At 35.7% G+C, this 18,298-nt stretch overlaps 1 protein-coding gene across 4 annotated transcripts in view; it reads right to left on the reverse strand.

The window, feature by feature from the left end:
* Positions 1–18,298, reverse strand: part of cdk19 (cyclin dependent kinase 19) — a 55,031-nt gene that overhangs the window by 10,276 nt on the left and 26,457 nt on the right. For all 4 annotated transcript variants that reach the window (XM_073855748.1, XM_073855750.1, XM_073855749.1 and 1 more), the window contains exons 4-11: positions 17,630–17,770; positions 13,964–14,021; positions 10,586–10,717; positions 10,342–10,485; positions 8,498–8,567; positions 5,411–5,483; positions 4,989–5,086; positions 4,322–4,400 (exon numbers count right to left, since the gene is read on the reverse strand). In XM_073855748.1, the coding sequence (XP_073711849.1) occupies positions 4,322–4,400; positions 4,989–5,086; positions 5,411–5,483; positions 8,498–8,567; positions 10,342–10,485; positions 10,586–10,717; positions 13,964–14,021; positions 17,630–17,770 (795 nt within the window). The remainder of the gene's footprint in view (positions 1–4,321; positions 4,401–4,988; positions 5,087–5,410; positions 5,484–8,497; positions 8,568–10,341; positions 10,486–10,585; positions 10,718–13,963; positions 14,022–17,629; positions 17,771–18,298) is intronic.

Genomic DNA, 18,298 nt, shown 5'->3' on the forward strand with positions numbered 1-18,298 from the left:
GGGCAGCGAGAGAATCAACGGCATGACGGGTAGCAGCGAGTTCCTCGTCATGTCTGCCCAGCATAGCACCTTGCAGCTCAATGGCAGCCTGAAAAGGATTATCCTCCGCGGGATTCATGTGGTCTGGTTGGATTATTCTCTCACGGGAACAAAAGAGGACCAAAGGCAAATTAGCAGGTGAGTCTTTTGCTTTAATATACACAGTTCGAGCCGTACAGGTAGTGGCACTTGGTGAACAAGAAAATAAAACAAAACACAGGCAAAGCCACTCAGGTAATGAAACTTAGGAGGTCACAGTCCTTTAAAAGGTAAAGCAAAACTTGTCCGCGTGGCTGTGTAACCAGGGGTAGGCAGACAGACTTGGCCGACACCGCGGCGTTCAAAGGCAGGCTGTGACCGGCTGCGGCAGCAGCGACGGGCTCGAGAGAGGGAGAGAAGAAATACTGGAGCGCCTGAGTTGCCAAGGCTCTTTCCACACACCTCCTCAGCAGAGTAACTGTACAGAGAGCAGACTGGATAACACACAGGAGAAACTGCTTATCACAGATATTTACAAAGACTCGACTGGACAGGACAGGAGCACGGCTCCGTATCTAACACAGAGTGAGACACAACACAACGTGACCATCATATAATAATCCAACAGAGGAAGGAAGGGAAAAAAAAGGGAACTATATATAGGGAGGTAAATCACAAGATGAGGAGCAGGTGAGAAAATGAGGAACACCTGGGGGAAGCGCTAATAGGTTAACTAGCGAGTAAATGAGAAAAGGTAAAATAGAGAAAGAACCCAAAGACGTAACAGTTTCTTTAATTGAGATGCGTGTCATGCAATATCCACTTCTCGCCACATGGTTGTAGTATTTTTTTACTAAATACTACAATAAATACGTGAAGAAGAACCAATGTACAGCCCAACACTCCCTTACCAATAGACAGTGAGCACTTTCAGCTAGAAATAGATCTGATTCCTCTGAATACAGTCTGAAATAATAGCAGCTTTAGCCACATTAACACTAAAATATGCTAACAAACACATTTAAAAAAGCTTTTGAGTAAAATTAACCAGTCAGTGGCTGTGCGAGGGGCTTTTTCAGTGTGATGTCATATTAACAAGAGAATCAAAACAGCATGTCTGCTGAGACTGAGATTGCTTTGGTTTAATGGGGATTAAAAAAGGAGTGGGTGGATTTTTTGTCATTGTTGGGTTGTTATGTTCACACACTGCCAACACACATTTATGTCCAAACACCTTTTAAAAGTGCATCTTGCGTAATATGTGCCCTTGAAGGCATAGGCCCACATGCACTTTTTTTTAGAGCAGTCAATAATAGCCCTTAATAGATGTGAACAAAATCAGGGTGAGTCCATAGGACTACTTTAGATGACAGAAAAAAATATTTACTGAATATTCATGTATAATAATAATGATACATTATTATCCCGTGTACTGTGTGTAATTATTGTGTATATTTAACCACACACACATACATATATTCATGTCAGATTTTTTTTATATATATCAATTTATTTATTTATATATAATATAGAATATATAAAAATATAAATAAATATATATACACATGTAAATGTTTCTTAAATACATACATGAATGTGTGTGTATTTACATGTACACAATAATTACACACAGCACACACTCATATATTATGCCAAAAATCACTTTTATTTTGTATGCGATTAATCGCGATTAATCTTTTCCCAACGATTCTGTGGTCACTGCACAGCACCAATCTGTTACTGTCAGGATTGGGACAATTTTATCCAGCGGAAGATGGACTTTTACTGATCTTTCTTTATTAAAGTTGATGTATGTTTCTTTGCTTTACTATTTGTATTGTGTGATAATTGTTTTATAAAAGCAATAAGGTACTCAAAGCTTGTACGGTGAATAAGTCAAACTGAAGAGGTTACATTGACTCCACTTGTTGTCGCGCCTAACAACGGCCTTCAGCTTTGACTTATTGCAGGATACAGCACATCCTCTCATACCTTATTACTTACGTAATTCTTATTAAAAATGAGTTTTAATATATGTATAGTAAATTTCATCTTTAAGCAATTTATTGTGAAAGTGCCTCTGCATTTAGCAGATTGCTTTTGTTCACTATTGTAAAAAACAACAACACACGTCTGCAGGTTTTTGTTTAATAATGGCTGTGTGTTTGCTTACTTAAGTTCACTTTCAGTATCCTCAAAGACAAACCAGCCGTGCTGATATTGTGCTGTGCACAGACGACACTAAATGTCAAAGTAAATATTAACTCAGTCCAGCTTAGCGCAGTGGAAACCTGCTTCATCTTTCATATGTCTGCGCGTATGTGTGTGTGTGTGTGTCTTCTGCCTGAACACATTTCACCTGTCAGCGTTCTTCTGCTCAACAACACTGTTATTCAAGCTATATAATATTCCTGCTAATCCTCGGTCCTGTCCTTAAGATACATCTCAAAAGTTAAGATACACAAGATACTTAAGATACATATAAAAGTTGTATCTTAGCAGATGTTTTTAATCAAATTGACTGCAAACTCATTCTTGATAATAAGACTGTTTGTCTCAGTGGTAGAAATGTCCTCTGTGGTGTTCGGACATCAGCAAACATCACTACAGTTAGACTAAAGTTTAAAGCTTTTCTAGAGGCCTAAATATAAACATTTCTCATACTGCCATTTAATAAGAAAAGTGATGCAAAAATTATCCAGAGACGTTTTTTATGTCCACTTACAACCCTAGGATTTTCCTTTAGAATGAAATGGTCTAATATTACCTTATTTGAAAGGGTCATGAATATTAATGTTGAGCTCTGCTCTGATTGGCTTTTTCTCAGAGCAGCTCCTTCAGTAGCTCTGTATGTGTGCAAACACATCTTATGTTTGAGCCTGTATCAGATGAAGAAACAGATTTTGAGGAATAATCAATTGTTTGGAGATTGTTAATGGACGTTTCTGAGTGGTAAGTTTGTGTTATTTCAGTATGGACCTACAAAACGTAACTGTAACATCAAGTCACTAGAACTTCAGCCTAAACGCTAGGATATAGCATTAACTAGCATATAGCGCTAACTCAACAGTCACAACTTTGTTTTTAGCATTATATCAACGTTGTACTTAATTTAATGTGTAATTTAATGTGTGGGGGCATACATTACATAACAATCGGTGTTATGTTGAGATTGGTCTGTTTTCCAGCGGTCTTTTGCATGCACAACTCTTATTATTCACCTATGCCTAGATAAATACAGTTTTACAGTCTACACCACCTTTAAAGTATTTTATGTGCCAGTGGATGAACCTGATGATAGTATAGACCATAGATGTGTATAAAGGCTAGATGTCTTACGGCGGAGTCTCTAACGTCATCACCTGGCGGACATCTTACCTCAGACAGCTCACTCACTTGTAGCATTGAGTTTAATGGTGCAGGTCCTTTTAAATGACCATAACTTGCTCATTTTTCTACCGATTTTCAAACGATTTGATTTTTAACAAACGTTATTAACGTGGCTATAATTCTGGATGTTTTAACATGTTTAATGAATTTTTTATTTATTTTTAGTATAGGTATGCAGTGTCATAGGTACATCTTTGACGTTTTTAACAAACCAAACCGTTTGAAAATCTGTAAAAAATTAAGCAAGTTTTTGTAATTTAAAAGTACTTGCATCATTAAAACTCAATGCTACGAGTGAGCGAGCGCCCTGTAGTAAGATGGCCGCCAAAATGCGGACGTTCCACTCTATTGGCCAGCAGACATCTAGCCTTTATACATATCTATGGTATAGACACCCAGTGTTCGGCTCTTTAAACGTGGTTAAAGGACAGTTCACCTGAAAATGAAAATTCTGTCATCATTTATACACCCTCAAGTTATTGCAAGCCTGCATACATTTTTTATTCTGCTGAAAACAGAGGAAGATATTTGTAATCAAGCAGGATACAAGAGCACCATTGACTTCCATAGCAGGAAAGAAAAATACTATGGGAGTCAATGGTGCTCAAAAACGGCTTGGCTACAAACATTGCTCTTTCTTTGTGTTCAGTAAAACAAAGACATGTATACAGGTGGAGGTGTGTAACAACTTAAAGCGCAATATAAGCTCGACTTATATATTCTTTTTGGGTGAACTATCCCATTAAGTAATGAACAACCTAGCAAGCACGCAGAACAAACAGGTGAAAATGTTAATATCACATTTGGATGTAGTCTGAAAAGCATAACTTTTATAGTGTAAATGCTGATTTATATTAATATTTGACAAAAGTTGATATATACTGTATGTGATGAGAAGATCAGGCAGTGTTACCTTTTCAGTTTTCTCCTCAGGTTCATCTTCATTGAGGAACTCGCGTTTGGGATAAGGAATCTGACATCCTGCAAAAACACTAAAACACAGACAGAAAACATCACATCTGCCACTGCTGTTAAGTATACAATATATTCACTATATTGTTGTGTGTTGTGTTTAATGTGGTGTCTAATGAATGCTCTGAAGTGTTTTATATATATTGACTGGTTATGTGTATGATCTCAAAGCATTGTTTGATTTTGCCAGTAGAATTAGAGGTTCTGTAAATGTAGTTTGAAGTTTTGATTTTGTGTTTTAGGTTTTGAGAAAGTGGGCAATAGTTTTAAGAAATGTGTTTATAGCAATAATGAAAAAGGTAATAATCATAAAACCTTCACTAATCTATATTCAGCATGGTCTCAGTGTTAACCGGAGAAACCATTAGTTGTGTCCCAATTCAAAGGCTGCTTTTTAAGAAAGATTGCATCACAGAATCCTGCCTGAGGGCTAGAAAGACCATCCTAATTCGAATCCAGACTCAAAATGGATCCTTCACAGCCTAGGCTATCCTGAGATTCATTGTTCCTCCATAGGCTAGACGTCTCATTTCAGTTCTCTTCATATACTTTGGAGGCTTCCTATCCTTCAAATTGCAAAAGAGCAACTGTATATGTGTGACTCTTACTCAGATGTGGGTAAGGGGTCCTCGAGGAAATAGGGGTCCTGTAGTGCCTGTTCAGAAGTGATTCTTTTGGTGGGGTCCATGGTGAGCAGCTTCTGAAGCTAAATGAAATACATATTCACCACAGTTACACATCTCTGTAAACGTGCATTTACAAACAGATAACAGAATAAAGTAAAAAGCCACTGCTACAGTATATTACAGTAGTTTCACTATAATGTGTGTTTAAAGCAACATAGTTACAACTAATAACAACAAACAGTAATTTCATTTACTTTCATATTTTGAGATGTTAAACATCTGAATGGAAGTGAATGGTGTAGTGTACATTACAGCTATGTGTCCTTCATCCAGTCGTTCATCATAAAATACATTCACAATTAACATACAGTAAATGACCTTTCAAACGTCAACATCAGACTTACCAGTAGAAAGACTTTGCTGTCAGGTTTGACTTTATGTTTCTCCATATATTTGATGAGACTGCTGTTGGCATATCTGTGAAAAACACACAAAATCAATATACAGCTGCGGAAAAAATCAAGAGACCACTCCAGTTTTGACTTAAATCATCTTTTCTACACGTTTTGTGATCGTTTCAGTCCAGTGTCTGTTAAAGTCAAACAAAAGCAAACCTCAGGAGTGAGAAAGTCACCCAACAGCAAATGTAAAAGAAAGCATGATAACACCAATGAAAGATGTGACTAAAAAATCTGGATTTTTCCAAAATAAAGTAATTTTTAAATTTTTCTTAAATTATATGTTAAAACATTATTTTTTTGTTGTTGAGAAATGAATTTGAATTTGTTTTCTCTGCAGTATTAAAGATCGGAAAACACTGCATCTTTTTATTATTTTAATCATATTTCCCCCATTAACATTTTCAGTAAATAAATGCAAATAAAAACATTATTTTTATTAAGAATTTGGCAAAAATGTTGTCAGTAGTTGACAGAATGAAACACATACTTATAAATAGTAAATAAAAAAACCTGAAAGGGACAATTGAAATTTTTCTGTGCCTGTATATTCATAGACATTTCTGGTGGATATAGTGTTTATAGGTTTTATAATGAAAATATAATACTGAAATTTAATTCAAATAATTATCCCAAAGTTATAAGAAAACTTAAAAGTTTAGTTCACCCTAAAATGATAATTCTGTCATCATTTACTCACCCTTATGTTGTACTAAACTTGTATGAGTTTCTTTATTCTATTGAACACAAAAGAAGATATTCTGATAAATGATGTAAGCACACTTGACGGTACCCATTGACATCCATAGCATTTGTTTTTTCTGCTATGGAAGTCAAGGGGTACCGTCAACTTTTATTAAAATATCTTCTTTTGTGTTCAACAGAATAAAGAAACTCATACCGGCATAGAACAACATGAGGGCGAGTAAATGATGACAGAATTATCTCTTTAAATCACATTTAAAAATGATCTGAATGTCTTTTGATTACATAATAAAACATCAATGGGGTCAGACAATGATGAAAGAAACTGCTGAAACTATTTCATCTGTTAATGACACTATGATATTTATGGATTTGGGAGGAACCCATGTTATCTGAACTAAGGTAAACAGCTGGACACATGAGAGATACACCAGAGAAACTCTGTGTTATTGATGTAGTTTTGGAATATACAGTGAAACAGCTGTGGTCTTGTGGTGATATTTCATTTTAAGAAAGTGAGATTTATTTTCAGATAGGCGCAAAGCTTATTACTAAACTGTAAACAAAAAAAGTATGCTGTGATAACTTCAAAAACTAGGACACCATCTCATATTTCATGCTAACTAAATATTTCATTATATAGAGAAAGTAGTGTGACACTTTGTGGTTGTCAAACTTTAGAAGAAGACTTCTATACAGGGGGTGCAGAATTGTTGGGCAGGTTGTATTTTTGAGGATTGCTTTTGTTGTTGTGCAGCTGCAGTGCTCTTGGTCAATTCAAAATGTTAACAAACCCTCAAACCTGAACATTTAAGTAGTAAAAGTGAAATGTTGGCTTTATTAAGAGAATATTTCTATGTACATCATTATTAGGCAACTATAAGTTTGCAGAATTATTAGGCAACTAAATGAAAAACAAAGATTTTGCCATCTCACTTGTTTTTTTTTTCAACTGTTAAAGTGAGAATAATAAACAAACTCTACATTTACAAAAAAAAATTAATAAAACAATAAAAAATAAAAAATATATATCCATTCACGGATTCAGTCAGTTTCTTGATCTGGTCTGAACCAACATTTTGTGCAGACGCAACCACAGCCTCCCAGACACTGTTCAGAGAGGTGTACGGTTTACCTTCACTGTAAATGTCCTGCTTAAGAAGGGATCAAAAGGTCTCAATAGGGTTTAAGTCAGGTGAAGAAGGGGGCCATTGCATTAGTTTTTCATCTCTAAGGCCTTTACTGGCCAACCATGCAGTGGAGTACTTGTGATGTATGTGATGGAGCGTTGTCTTACAAAATAATCAGTCTTCTTGAAAGATGCAAACTTTTTCCTGTACCACTGATTGAAGAAAGTGTCTTCTACATTACAGGCAGGCAAGCACAGACAGGTATTATTAAACATGAGCTTGTTGGACCTTTTTGGGTTGAAAATGGAAATAAAAAACAACTCTCAGACCTACTGCCAATTTTTAGAAGACACTTTCTTCAAGCAGCGGCACAGGAAAAAATCTGCATCCCCCAAGAAGACTTTTCTATGCAAGACAACGCTCCATCACACACACCACAAGCACTCAACTGAGTGGCCGGCCAGCAAAGGCCCCAAAGGCGAAAAACCAATGACATGGCCCCATCCTCACCTGACTTAAAACCTATTGAGAACTTTTGGACCCCTTCTTAAGCAGGCCATTTACAGTGAAGGTAAACCGTACACCTCTCTGAACAGTGTCTGGGAGGCTGTGGTTGTGGCTGCACAAAATGTTGGTTCAGACCAGATCAAGAAACTGACTGAATCCGTGAATGGAAGGCTTGTGACTGTTATCGAAAAGAAGAGTGGCTATATTGGTCACTGAGTCTATATATTTTTTTATTTTTTATTGTTTTTTTGTAAATGTAGAGTTTTTTTTATTATTCTCACTTTAACAGGTGAAAAAAAACAAGTGAGATGGTAAAATCTTTGTTTTTCATTTAGTTGCCTAATAATTCTGCACACTAATAGTTGCCTAATAATGATGTACATAGAAATATTCTCTTAAGAAAGCCAAAATTTCACTTTTACTACTTAAATGTTCAGGTTTGAGGGTTTGTTAACATTTTGAATTGACCAAGAGCACTGTAGTTGTACAATAACAAAAGTAATCCTCAAAAATACAACTTGCCTAATAATTCTGCACTCCCTGTAGTTGTAAGTCAATGGAAAAGTAGCTCAGAGAAATATAGTTTGTTGAGCATCATTTATTAAAACACTGAATAGATGTTGGAGTAACAGACGTGTAGTCAGCACTCCAGTCCAGACACATAAAATAAAAACTAGAAAACAACACTCACGTGGTTCTCCTGAAATCTTTCTGTAAAGTTGGATATTCAGGCATTTTTCGGATGTCTTCCCAGTCTTTGTCTAGAAAATCAGAATTATTAAGAGTCTAAATAAAGACTAACAACAGTAAACAGATGACAATATATCATAAACTTTCATGTCATTAAAATCAATCAACAGATCGTGTGATCAGTGCTCATATAAAAGTATATTGTGTGTATATGAGGAAACAAACACAAATATTGATAGCTTTCTTTACACTGCCCAAACTATACTAATACTTTTCTTGGTTAAATATTTGCAAAACCCACTGACAAACATAAAGGGTGACCAATAATGATAATGATTTATGACAAAAAAGTCAGTGAGGAACTAATTAACACAAGATTCAATGTCTAAATCCATCTAAGCATGCACTGCATCTAAGATGTCAAACGCAACTCCATAACCCAACATCTGCTTGATTTTTGTGCTTTTTCTAGTAACACTAGAGGCCAAATTTACTAAACAGGGCAAATAAGTGTGAGAGCGCAATTCCAAAAGAAGCGCAAATGGGAGTGGTAATATCTGCGGGTTATTTATTAAAAAGGCGTAAAATAAATAACACGGGCGCAACAGCTGATTTCCATAATGACCAATGCAATTTACTAAGAGCAGCGCAAATTACTTCAGGGTCAAAATAAGCAAAGCTGATGCCCCTCAGGTGCCAGTGATCTACTAACGCCTGATGCGCTTGAGTTCAACACCAGCCCAGTGGAAAATGCGGGGTGTGAAATCCCAGCTAAGCCATAGGACATGGCTGGTTGCGATGGTTTGTAAACTCAATAAAGACAGAGACGACAGCAGCCTCATCTGATATGGTACTTTTCCATTGCATAGTACCCCACGGGTTGGGTCGGGTCAGCTTACTTTTGGGGCTTTTTCACTGGGTACGTATAGTACTCGATACTTTTTTTATTACCACCTTGGTTGAGGTTCCAAGCGAGCTGATCTGACTAAAATGTGATGTGAAAACACTGTTGATCACTGATTGGTTTGAGAAAATCGTTACTACCAGCGTCAATGTTAAATGCAAGATTAGCTTCACCTTCGTGTTCGCACTGTCTCGAGCAAACCTGTTGTCCCTTTTAGTGGTGAAAAACATCCACAGGCTATGAATCAGGAACACCATACCAGTGATTCCTTTGCATTTTTGGCGGCACATCCGCGACGTGTGCTTTTTTCAAGTTAGCAGATCACGTCGACTGACACCACAGGTGTTTGTACAGAAACTGTCATGCGAGACAGAGGTACTGATAAACGTGATGTGCAAACATTTATTTGTGGTGGTATTTGTTTGGTTTTGTGGCAGACTGACAAATAAATGAATGTATGGGAAACACTGCATTCCAACGATGCTCGTTCACACTTTTTGTATGATGTCATAGCAGTAGGCAGTGCAAATATAATGACACGTCTATAACTCTCCCAATCTGAAGTGGTACTAAAATCAATGGAAAAGCTAACCAAGCCAAAGTAAGGTGAGCTGACACAACCTGACCCGTGGGGCTCTATGCAATGAAAAAGTGCCATTAGAGTCTGACCGGTGTTTTGCTACACAAACCAAATCCAACCAGACCTCCTATATGACAACAAAATCTTCCTAGACAACAAACAAAACAAAACAAAACAAAACACATTTTTAGGTTTCAAAGACATCACAGCACAAACTGAGGGGCTGCTCTGTCATAACTTTCACTGAGATATTGCTGCAAGACAAGATTCCCAACAATATTTCCAGTTGAGCGAGATGGTCTGGACTCGGGACTTTTTTTTCAGAGAGTGTACAATAACAAGTAGAAAGAAAGTTGGTCACCTGCTGGGAATCCCATCACACTGAATATGCGATCTAACTGGTCATGATGGAAAGGATTGCTGGTCTTTATGTCTTCTTGTCGACAATGGAAGATTGGTTCTGACGTCAACAGCTCGGCAAAGATGCAGCCTATTGCCCAAATGTCTACAGTGAAATAAACATAAACAATAGCGATGTAAGACGCACACATCTGAAAGGTACGAAATAATACACACAGTGAGAAATCATACATAGCCCAATGTACCGATTGCTTTGGTGTAGTGTCTTGCCCCAAGCAGAAGCTCAGGAGCTCGGTACCAGAATGTCACCACCACCGGGTCCAGATCAGCCAACGGCTTCAGTGGAGAATTAAACAGACGAGCGAAACCCATATCGGCTAAAACACACAAATGCAAAAATGTCAGCGGCGCATAAGGAAATTTCTTAAATTCCAAAAGAACACCCATAGTGATAAATAAATGCATGCACTATAAGTCACTGGATAAAAGCATCTGGCAAATTCATAACAGTAAATGACCTCAGACTCACTTATACTGCAAAGATCTCTATGCATGTGTCGAATTCTCATTTTATAATCTACAGTACTATTAAACAAAGTTACTTTACTATAGTTCATTCACTGTAGTTAAATTCTTTACATACATATAAAATTCAAACATAGTTAGATAATTTTATCCTCAGTTGAGCTATTTTAACACTTTAAATGCTTTTTTATATTTTAACCCTTTTCAGCCCTTTATGAGTGGGGGGGTGGTGGTGAAAAGGTGATGTACACCTTCAAATTAATATAACTCTGGAATTTTTTTTGGTCTAGAAGAAAAATTTTGGTCTTGTTTTAAAGAAGACACTTTAACGTTTTTTTACGGAAGTGTCTGGAGGTAAAAATATACTTTTTATAGCAGTTTACATTTATTTGCAATAAATAAAAAATGCAATATAGTATTATTTTTAATACATAAAACTATCAAAAAATTTAGGTTTGTGTTGGTTTGCTGTGAGGTTTGCTGCATACTCTTGTCACAAATTAATAAATTACAGTTAATGCATTATTATTACTCCTAAAATGTTTTGAAATATGAAAACTACATTTTTAAAAATTTCCAACAATATATAGTTTGCTGTGATGGATTAACATTTGCATAAAAAATATTGAAGTAAACTTAGGTGTCCCGCTCACAGTTAATGGATTAATATATTTTAATATTAATTTTAAAAAAATGTAAAACAATTAATTGTAAGAGTTACAGATCGGCTTCTAATATAATCATGAAAACTAAATAAGGATCATGTTTTAGATGCAAATTCATATGCAAAGTTTTTAAGTGAAAGCAAACAGTGTCCATGGTGCTAAAAATAATACACATGACTCTCTATATAAAGCAGTAAAGAAGTCATTAGGTTTTGTGCGTACTGAAAGACTGAAGACTGAAACTTAAGCTGATATTTACTGATAATCTTCACGAGCATAATTAATATGCACATTTGGCAATGGGCAATTACATGTAAATGTCAACATTATCATGAAAAGTAAAGTTTTCACCCAAGGTTTGCTGATATCTCACATGTAAATATAAAGACCCATGCAAAGTCACTGTTAAAGGTGCCGTATAATGTAAAACTTATATTTATATGCAAAGATGAATAATAAGAGTTGAGCAAAGTTGTGACTGCTGAGTTAGCCCCATATGCTACTTAATGCTATATGTTAGCGTTTAGGCAGAAGTTCTAATATTAACGTTACAGTTACGTTTTGCAGGTCCATACTGAAAAAACACAAACTTACCACTCAGAAACTTCCATTAACAATTTCCAAATAATTGATTATTCCTCAAAATCTGTATCTTCAAGTGATACAGACTCAAACATAAGGTCTGTTTACACACACAGAGCTACTGAAGGAGCTGCTCTGAGAAACAGCCAATCAGAGCAGAGCTCAACATTATTATTCATGACCCTTTCAAATAAGGTAATAATAGACCATTTCATTCTAGGGAGAAGTAGGGTTATAAATGTAAAACCGTCTCTGGATAATTTTAGCACTTAATAAAGCCACAAACCTTCTATGAAGATATCAGCAAACAATTGAACAGATTATTACAATGCATTTTTGGCACCTTTAAAGTTTGAAAAGCATCATTTTATTATTTTCCATAGTTACATATGTGCAAATTTTAGAAATGTCACATCCATAAAAGAGAAACTTCACGTCCATTACGCTGTTTCCTCCCCATAAATGCGCATACAAAAAATAATAAAATAAAAAATTAATAAAAATTAAATTAAATATGTTCTTTGAAAAGCAGTCCCTTCCTCATTTGTTGGGTATTACTGCTTCTGGTTTGTGCATTTTAATGCCTTTTTTGTCACATCCATAATGCATGCATATTTTCTTATGTAAAACAGACAACATGAGTATAGACAGATATTTTTCTGATATCTGAACTCGATCATCAGGGGTTTAGGAAAATATAAACAGATGGTTCAATTTATTGGTAATAAATGCATTTCATGATAATTTATATTACAATTTTTGACTGCAAATGTCACATAAATAACGCTGGTACAAAAACTAATGTGTTTGTCTCTTGTGAATGACATTAAAGAGCTGTGCCAAGGTTCCTCAGATGTGTGACATCAAGTCCTGTTTTTGTGTTTGTATAAAATTGTTATAAATTTAAATCTATTTAAATCTACTGATTTATGGTTAATCATGTCAATGATATTGCATGTGGATTATTAAATTGGAATATATGGGTGATATTTACTGATAAAGTATAACATTTAAAGTATAACATATGTTCTTTTCCTCCATGCTTTCTAAAGCTTTTTGTGACTGACCTGTGCCTCAATAGGAGATTTCACAACAAAGCACAGGACATATTAAAGAAATAGTTTACCTTTATTTACTCACCCTCATGTTGTTTAAACCCCAACTGTTTTTCTTGGTTCTTTAGAACCCAAACGCAGATTTTTTGAGAAAGAAATGTTTGGGTTTTCTGGTTACCATGAGAGTGGATGGTAAACCAGAACACTGTTTAAGCTTTAAAAGGACCCAAAAGTGTTACATTTATAACTCCAATTGACTTGTGTTACATTATGTATGCTTCCTAGCACTTTTGGGTCCTTTTGAAGCTTAAAGAGGCGTCACCATCCACTCCCATGGTAACAAGAAGGCCCAAAACAACATCTTTGTTTGGATTCTGAAAAACAGGGAGAGACATTCGGGATCGAGCGGCATGAAGATGAGTAAATATTGATGAAGTGTTTGCATTTAGGTGAACTATCCCTTGAACTGTCCTCAGATGTGTCACACCGAACCAACCGAACACTCATGTCTCCGTTCACATACTTGTGTGAAGTATGCTTCTGGTCAAAGCACATTAGTGATACGGCTTGAATGGCACAGGGTTAACATTGAAAGACAAATCCAAACACAATAACACATTCCACAAGGGCTAAAAATAGTGTCTACAGCCCATAATAGAGACTTATGTAAGACAATAGCTTGACCTCTACAGCCCTTTAAACCTTATTGATGTTACCTCCAAAGACAATGAGTCAGAGGTAACCAAGCATTTATTCAAATCATACTACGGTACAGTACTAATACACTTTTTCTTACCAATTTTGACCCTCCCTCGCTCTCGACCTTCACCCATCACCAGGATATTGGCAGGTTTCTGTAAGAGAGACATCCATTATGTCACACCACAGCAAAATATCTTCAACAAAAGGATTAACAAAACAGACCGAATTCGTTTTTTGATATGACGTAAAGGTTAAAGTGGAGATATGACGGTGCTGAGTCAAAAAAAAATATTTAAAAACACAATTTAATTTACAATTCATCAAATGTTTTGTGACATTTGTGAAAAGACATTTTTGCACACACCTACAAAGTGACAATTTTAACATGCTATAATAAATTATCTATATAGAGCTAAAACTTCACATATGAACTCTGGGGACACCAAAGATTTATTTGACATCTTAAAAAAGTCTTGTGAAATGTCCCCTTTAAATGTTAGTGTTGTCTTAATCAAAAACAACTTATATCCTTAAATATATCAGTGTGAGTGTCATGAGTTGCACATCAGCAATGTTTATTCATAAAATATGTTTTTAAAGTACTTAAATATCCTAATTTAACGAAATTATATTATTTCTCTCACTCAGAGTAGTGAGTAGCGATGTGAGCTCAAGTGTGTCATTTGTGTACCATCAACAGCAACGAACAGAAACACGGAAATAATGACATACTGAAGACAAAAGAGGCCGTCATTTATTATTATTATTATTATTTCTCTGTCCTTTCTTAAGATCAAAAATGATTGAATGACCTCTTTGAGAGATTAATAGACAATAAGTTGAACAGGACAATAGAGTGTTTTGCCGCATATGTTTGCGTGTTGCATTGGTAACGTCAGACACGCTTGACTTTCTTCTTCATGTGGGAATGTTGCTATGGTAACAGCAGCCATCAAATCTCACTCGTAATTCACTGGGAAACAACACAACACAACCCTCCCATCTACAAACTGCTGCTGTGATTCATGTCAGCGTTATTGGAGTCAATAGTAATCTGGTTTAGCAATACTTCCAATATTTTTCAGTCAGACAAATGTATTTTGGAAAAAGAAATGTAGGGTTGGGACTTGATTGTATATATTTGCAAAACAGAAACAAATATCAAATGGGATTTTCATTAAAAAAATAAAAACTATTTCATGTGGTGCTAATCATTATAAAGAAAACATTTTACATCTGAAATAAACACTGAGTTTATCTGCTGCTTTTCATTTAAGACTTCAGTATAAACACCTGCTGTTATCAGGAATACAAATCAAGCATATGTGTCTAAGCCAGAGACTGATCCAGAATCAGTTCTACAACTCTTTAAATGTTTAGATTTGAATGCCACTTTCAGTCCTGAAGTTACTTAAAAAAAACGTTACAAACATTACATTCTTGTTTAGATGTTTGTTGTAGATCAAAATGATTGCACTTTGTATAAGTTAAATATAATTAATATACTATTTATAAGTATTTAATTTGAGATCAATTAAAAGCAAACGTGGCCAGCGTTTGGTAAGAATCCTGATAGGTGAGTTGTAAAAAACATTAATCAGCCTAAATTGTTTTGTTTTTATTTTATGATAATACCCAGCTGTCTGACACTGACATGGCTAACAAAATACAAAACTACATTAATAATAAATGGACATGAAATATTGTTTTTGTGTTGAAATAATTTGGTGTGTGAGAAAAGCGAGACCACAAAACCAGCACAACTAAGGACACGGCGTTTTATTTGCCGATCATTATAAAACAAAGAGTATTGATCCACACACATCATCAGAAATCGATCGCATTACATAAGAGTGAAGTTTCCACTGCGGTCTGAACCGCTGCATCTCACTCCATGTCAATCTCAATGTGTGTTCAGATATCATTAACACATACTTTAAAAGGAAAGGTTCACCCAAAAATGAATTTACTGGCCCTTATGTTGTACTAAGCCTGTATGAGCTCCTAATTCTACCGAACACAAAAGAAGATATTTTGATAAATTACTGTAACCACAAAGTTTACGGTACCAATCGACTCCTATAGTAAAAAAAACAAATATTGCACTAACCATCATTTATCAAAATATCTTCTTTTGTGGTCACCAGAATAAAAAAACTCATACAGGTTTAGATTAACATGGAGGCGAGTAAATGATGACAAAATATTCATTTTGGGGCAAACTATCACTTTATCACCAGCTGAACACAGCCATCACATCACAACAGCAGTGCATTTATACAAAATATCAACATAAACATACAAGAACACAAAGCAAACCCCAAATGCCAAAATAATCACTGCACACTTTTACTTTCTGCTTTGACTGTAAAATGTCTCCTTACGTAAGAACATTTGTTTATGTAGATGGAAAATGTGATCATGTCTTTAAGTATCGTGTGTTTGACGTAACAACATCTATAAACACACACCATTATAACAAGCAGTTTCATGCTCGACTCACTCACAAACATCACTCACTGAAGTCTTACACCTTTAACTTGGTAAATATTAAGTTTAAATATGGATGTTACCATGTTGCACTCATTTTAAATGAGGGCTGTCAAAAGATTAATCGCATACAAAATAAAAGTTTGTGTTTGCATAATATATTTATTTGTGAATCGTGTGTAATAATTATGTTTTTATTAATACACACATACATGTATACATTTAAGAAAAACTATATATCTACATGTAAATGTTACTTAAAGGAAAACACCACGTTTTTTCAATATTTTACTATGTTCTTACCTCAACTTAGACAAATTAATACATAACTATCTGTTTTCAATGCATGCACTTAATCTTTGCACAGCGCGCTGTGAATGCGTTAGCACTCAGCCCAGCCCCACTCATTCCCCAGGATCCAAACAGGGATGAATTTAGAAGCCACCAAACATTGCCTAGGTTCTCTATTTAAAGACTGTTACATGAGTAGCTACACAAGTAAGTATGGTGGCACAAAATAAACCGTGACGATTTTTAGGCGGATAAAAAAAAGAACTACATTGTATGGCAGAAGAGCACTTAGTTTGCAGCATTTCGACCTCGGCGCAGTAATATTGATGGAAGTTCCGCCATACAATATAATTCTCTTTAATTTTTCGCTTATAAAATCGTCACGGTTTATTTTGTGCCACCAACTTACTCGTGTAACTACTCATGTAACAGTCTTTAAATAGGGAAAACATGGAAGTGTTTGGTGGCTTCTAAATTCATCCCGGTTTGAATCCTAAGCAATGAATGGGGCTAGGCTAAATGCTAACACATTCACGACGCGCTGTACAAAGATTAAGTGCGCGCATTGAAAAAAGATAGGTGTGTATTATTCCATCTAGGTACATAGTAAAATATTAAAAAACGGTGGATGTTTTCCTTTAAATACATACATGCATGTGTGTGTATGTATATTTATACAAAACAATTACACACAGTGCACACACATAAATTATGCAAAAACATGAATCAACATGTTACAACTGAAGCTATTCTGACTCAACAATTGCGTAAACTGTGTTTATGTTGCTTGGCAGTAATTCAGCAAATGACACGGCCCTGCAGCGGTGATAAGTGTTTGGATTGACTGTATGTGTAAGTCATATGATAACATGTTAACAGTTAAACAATACAGTCTAAAAATAAACATGTACATGTACAAACTTGCACTTAGGGCACGAATGTCCCTAAACTAGAAAGTCCTGATTCTGTTTATACTCACCAGGTCTCTGTGCAGAACCCAGTTGGCATGCAGGTAATGGATCCCGTCTAGGATCTGGTAGAGTAACGACTTCACCATTCCCCGTGGCAGCTGCATGGGCTTCTTGTTGGCCTTCGACGCTCGATGAAACTTTATGATATGCTACAACACAACAAACATGTAAGAGGTCTGCGTATACAACTGAAGGTGTGTTGAAATTCCCACCAGGCAAATTATACTATCAAGAAAGCTGTGGACACAGGCTGACCAGAAAGACTGTCTATTAGACATGATCCAGTATCTAGACCAGCACTAGTCTCATACTGTAGAACCAGCACAAGATCAGATTATTCTTGTGTGTGCGTGTGGATTTGCGTGTGTGTGTTTGTGCGTGCATGTGCGTTTGTGTGCGCGTTTCTGTGTGTGCATGGCATGCATGTGTGTCAGGCTTGTGCACAATTCAGAATTGGCCTCCATTCAATTCATGAATTAGAATTTGAATTGAATTGACTCTGCCCTACAGGAAGTTGAATTTGAATTGGAATGACAGGAAGTGGAATTCAATTCATGGCAATTCAAAGAAATTCCAGTCACACAACAGAAAGAATCTCACATACATTCAGTGTTAGGAAAGTTACTTTGGAAAATTGTTTGGCAACCATTTTAAATACTTGGTCAAATTAAAGCATT

This window comes from Misgurnus anguillicaudatus, chromosome 18, assembly GCF_027580225.2.
Source record: "Misgurnus anguillicaudatus chromosome 18, ASM2758022v2, whole genome shotgun sequence".
Taxonomy (NCBI): domain Eukaryota; kingdom Metazoa; phylum Chordata; class Actinopteri; order Cypriniformes; family Cobitidae; genus Misgurnus; species Misgurnus anguillicaudatus.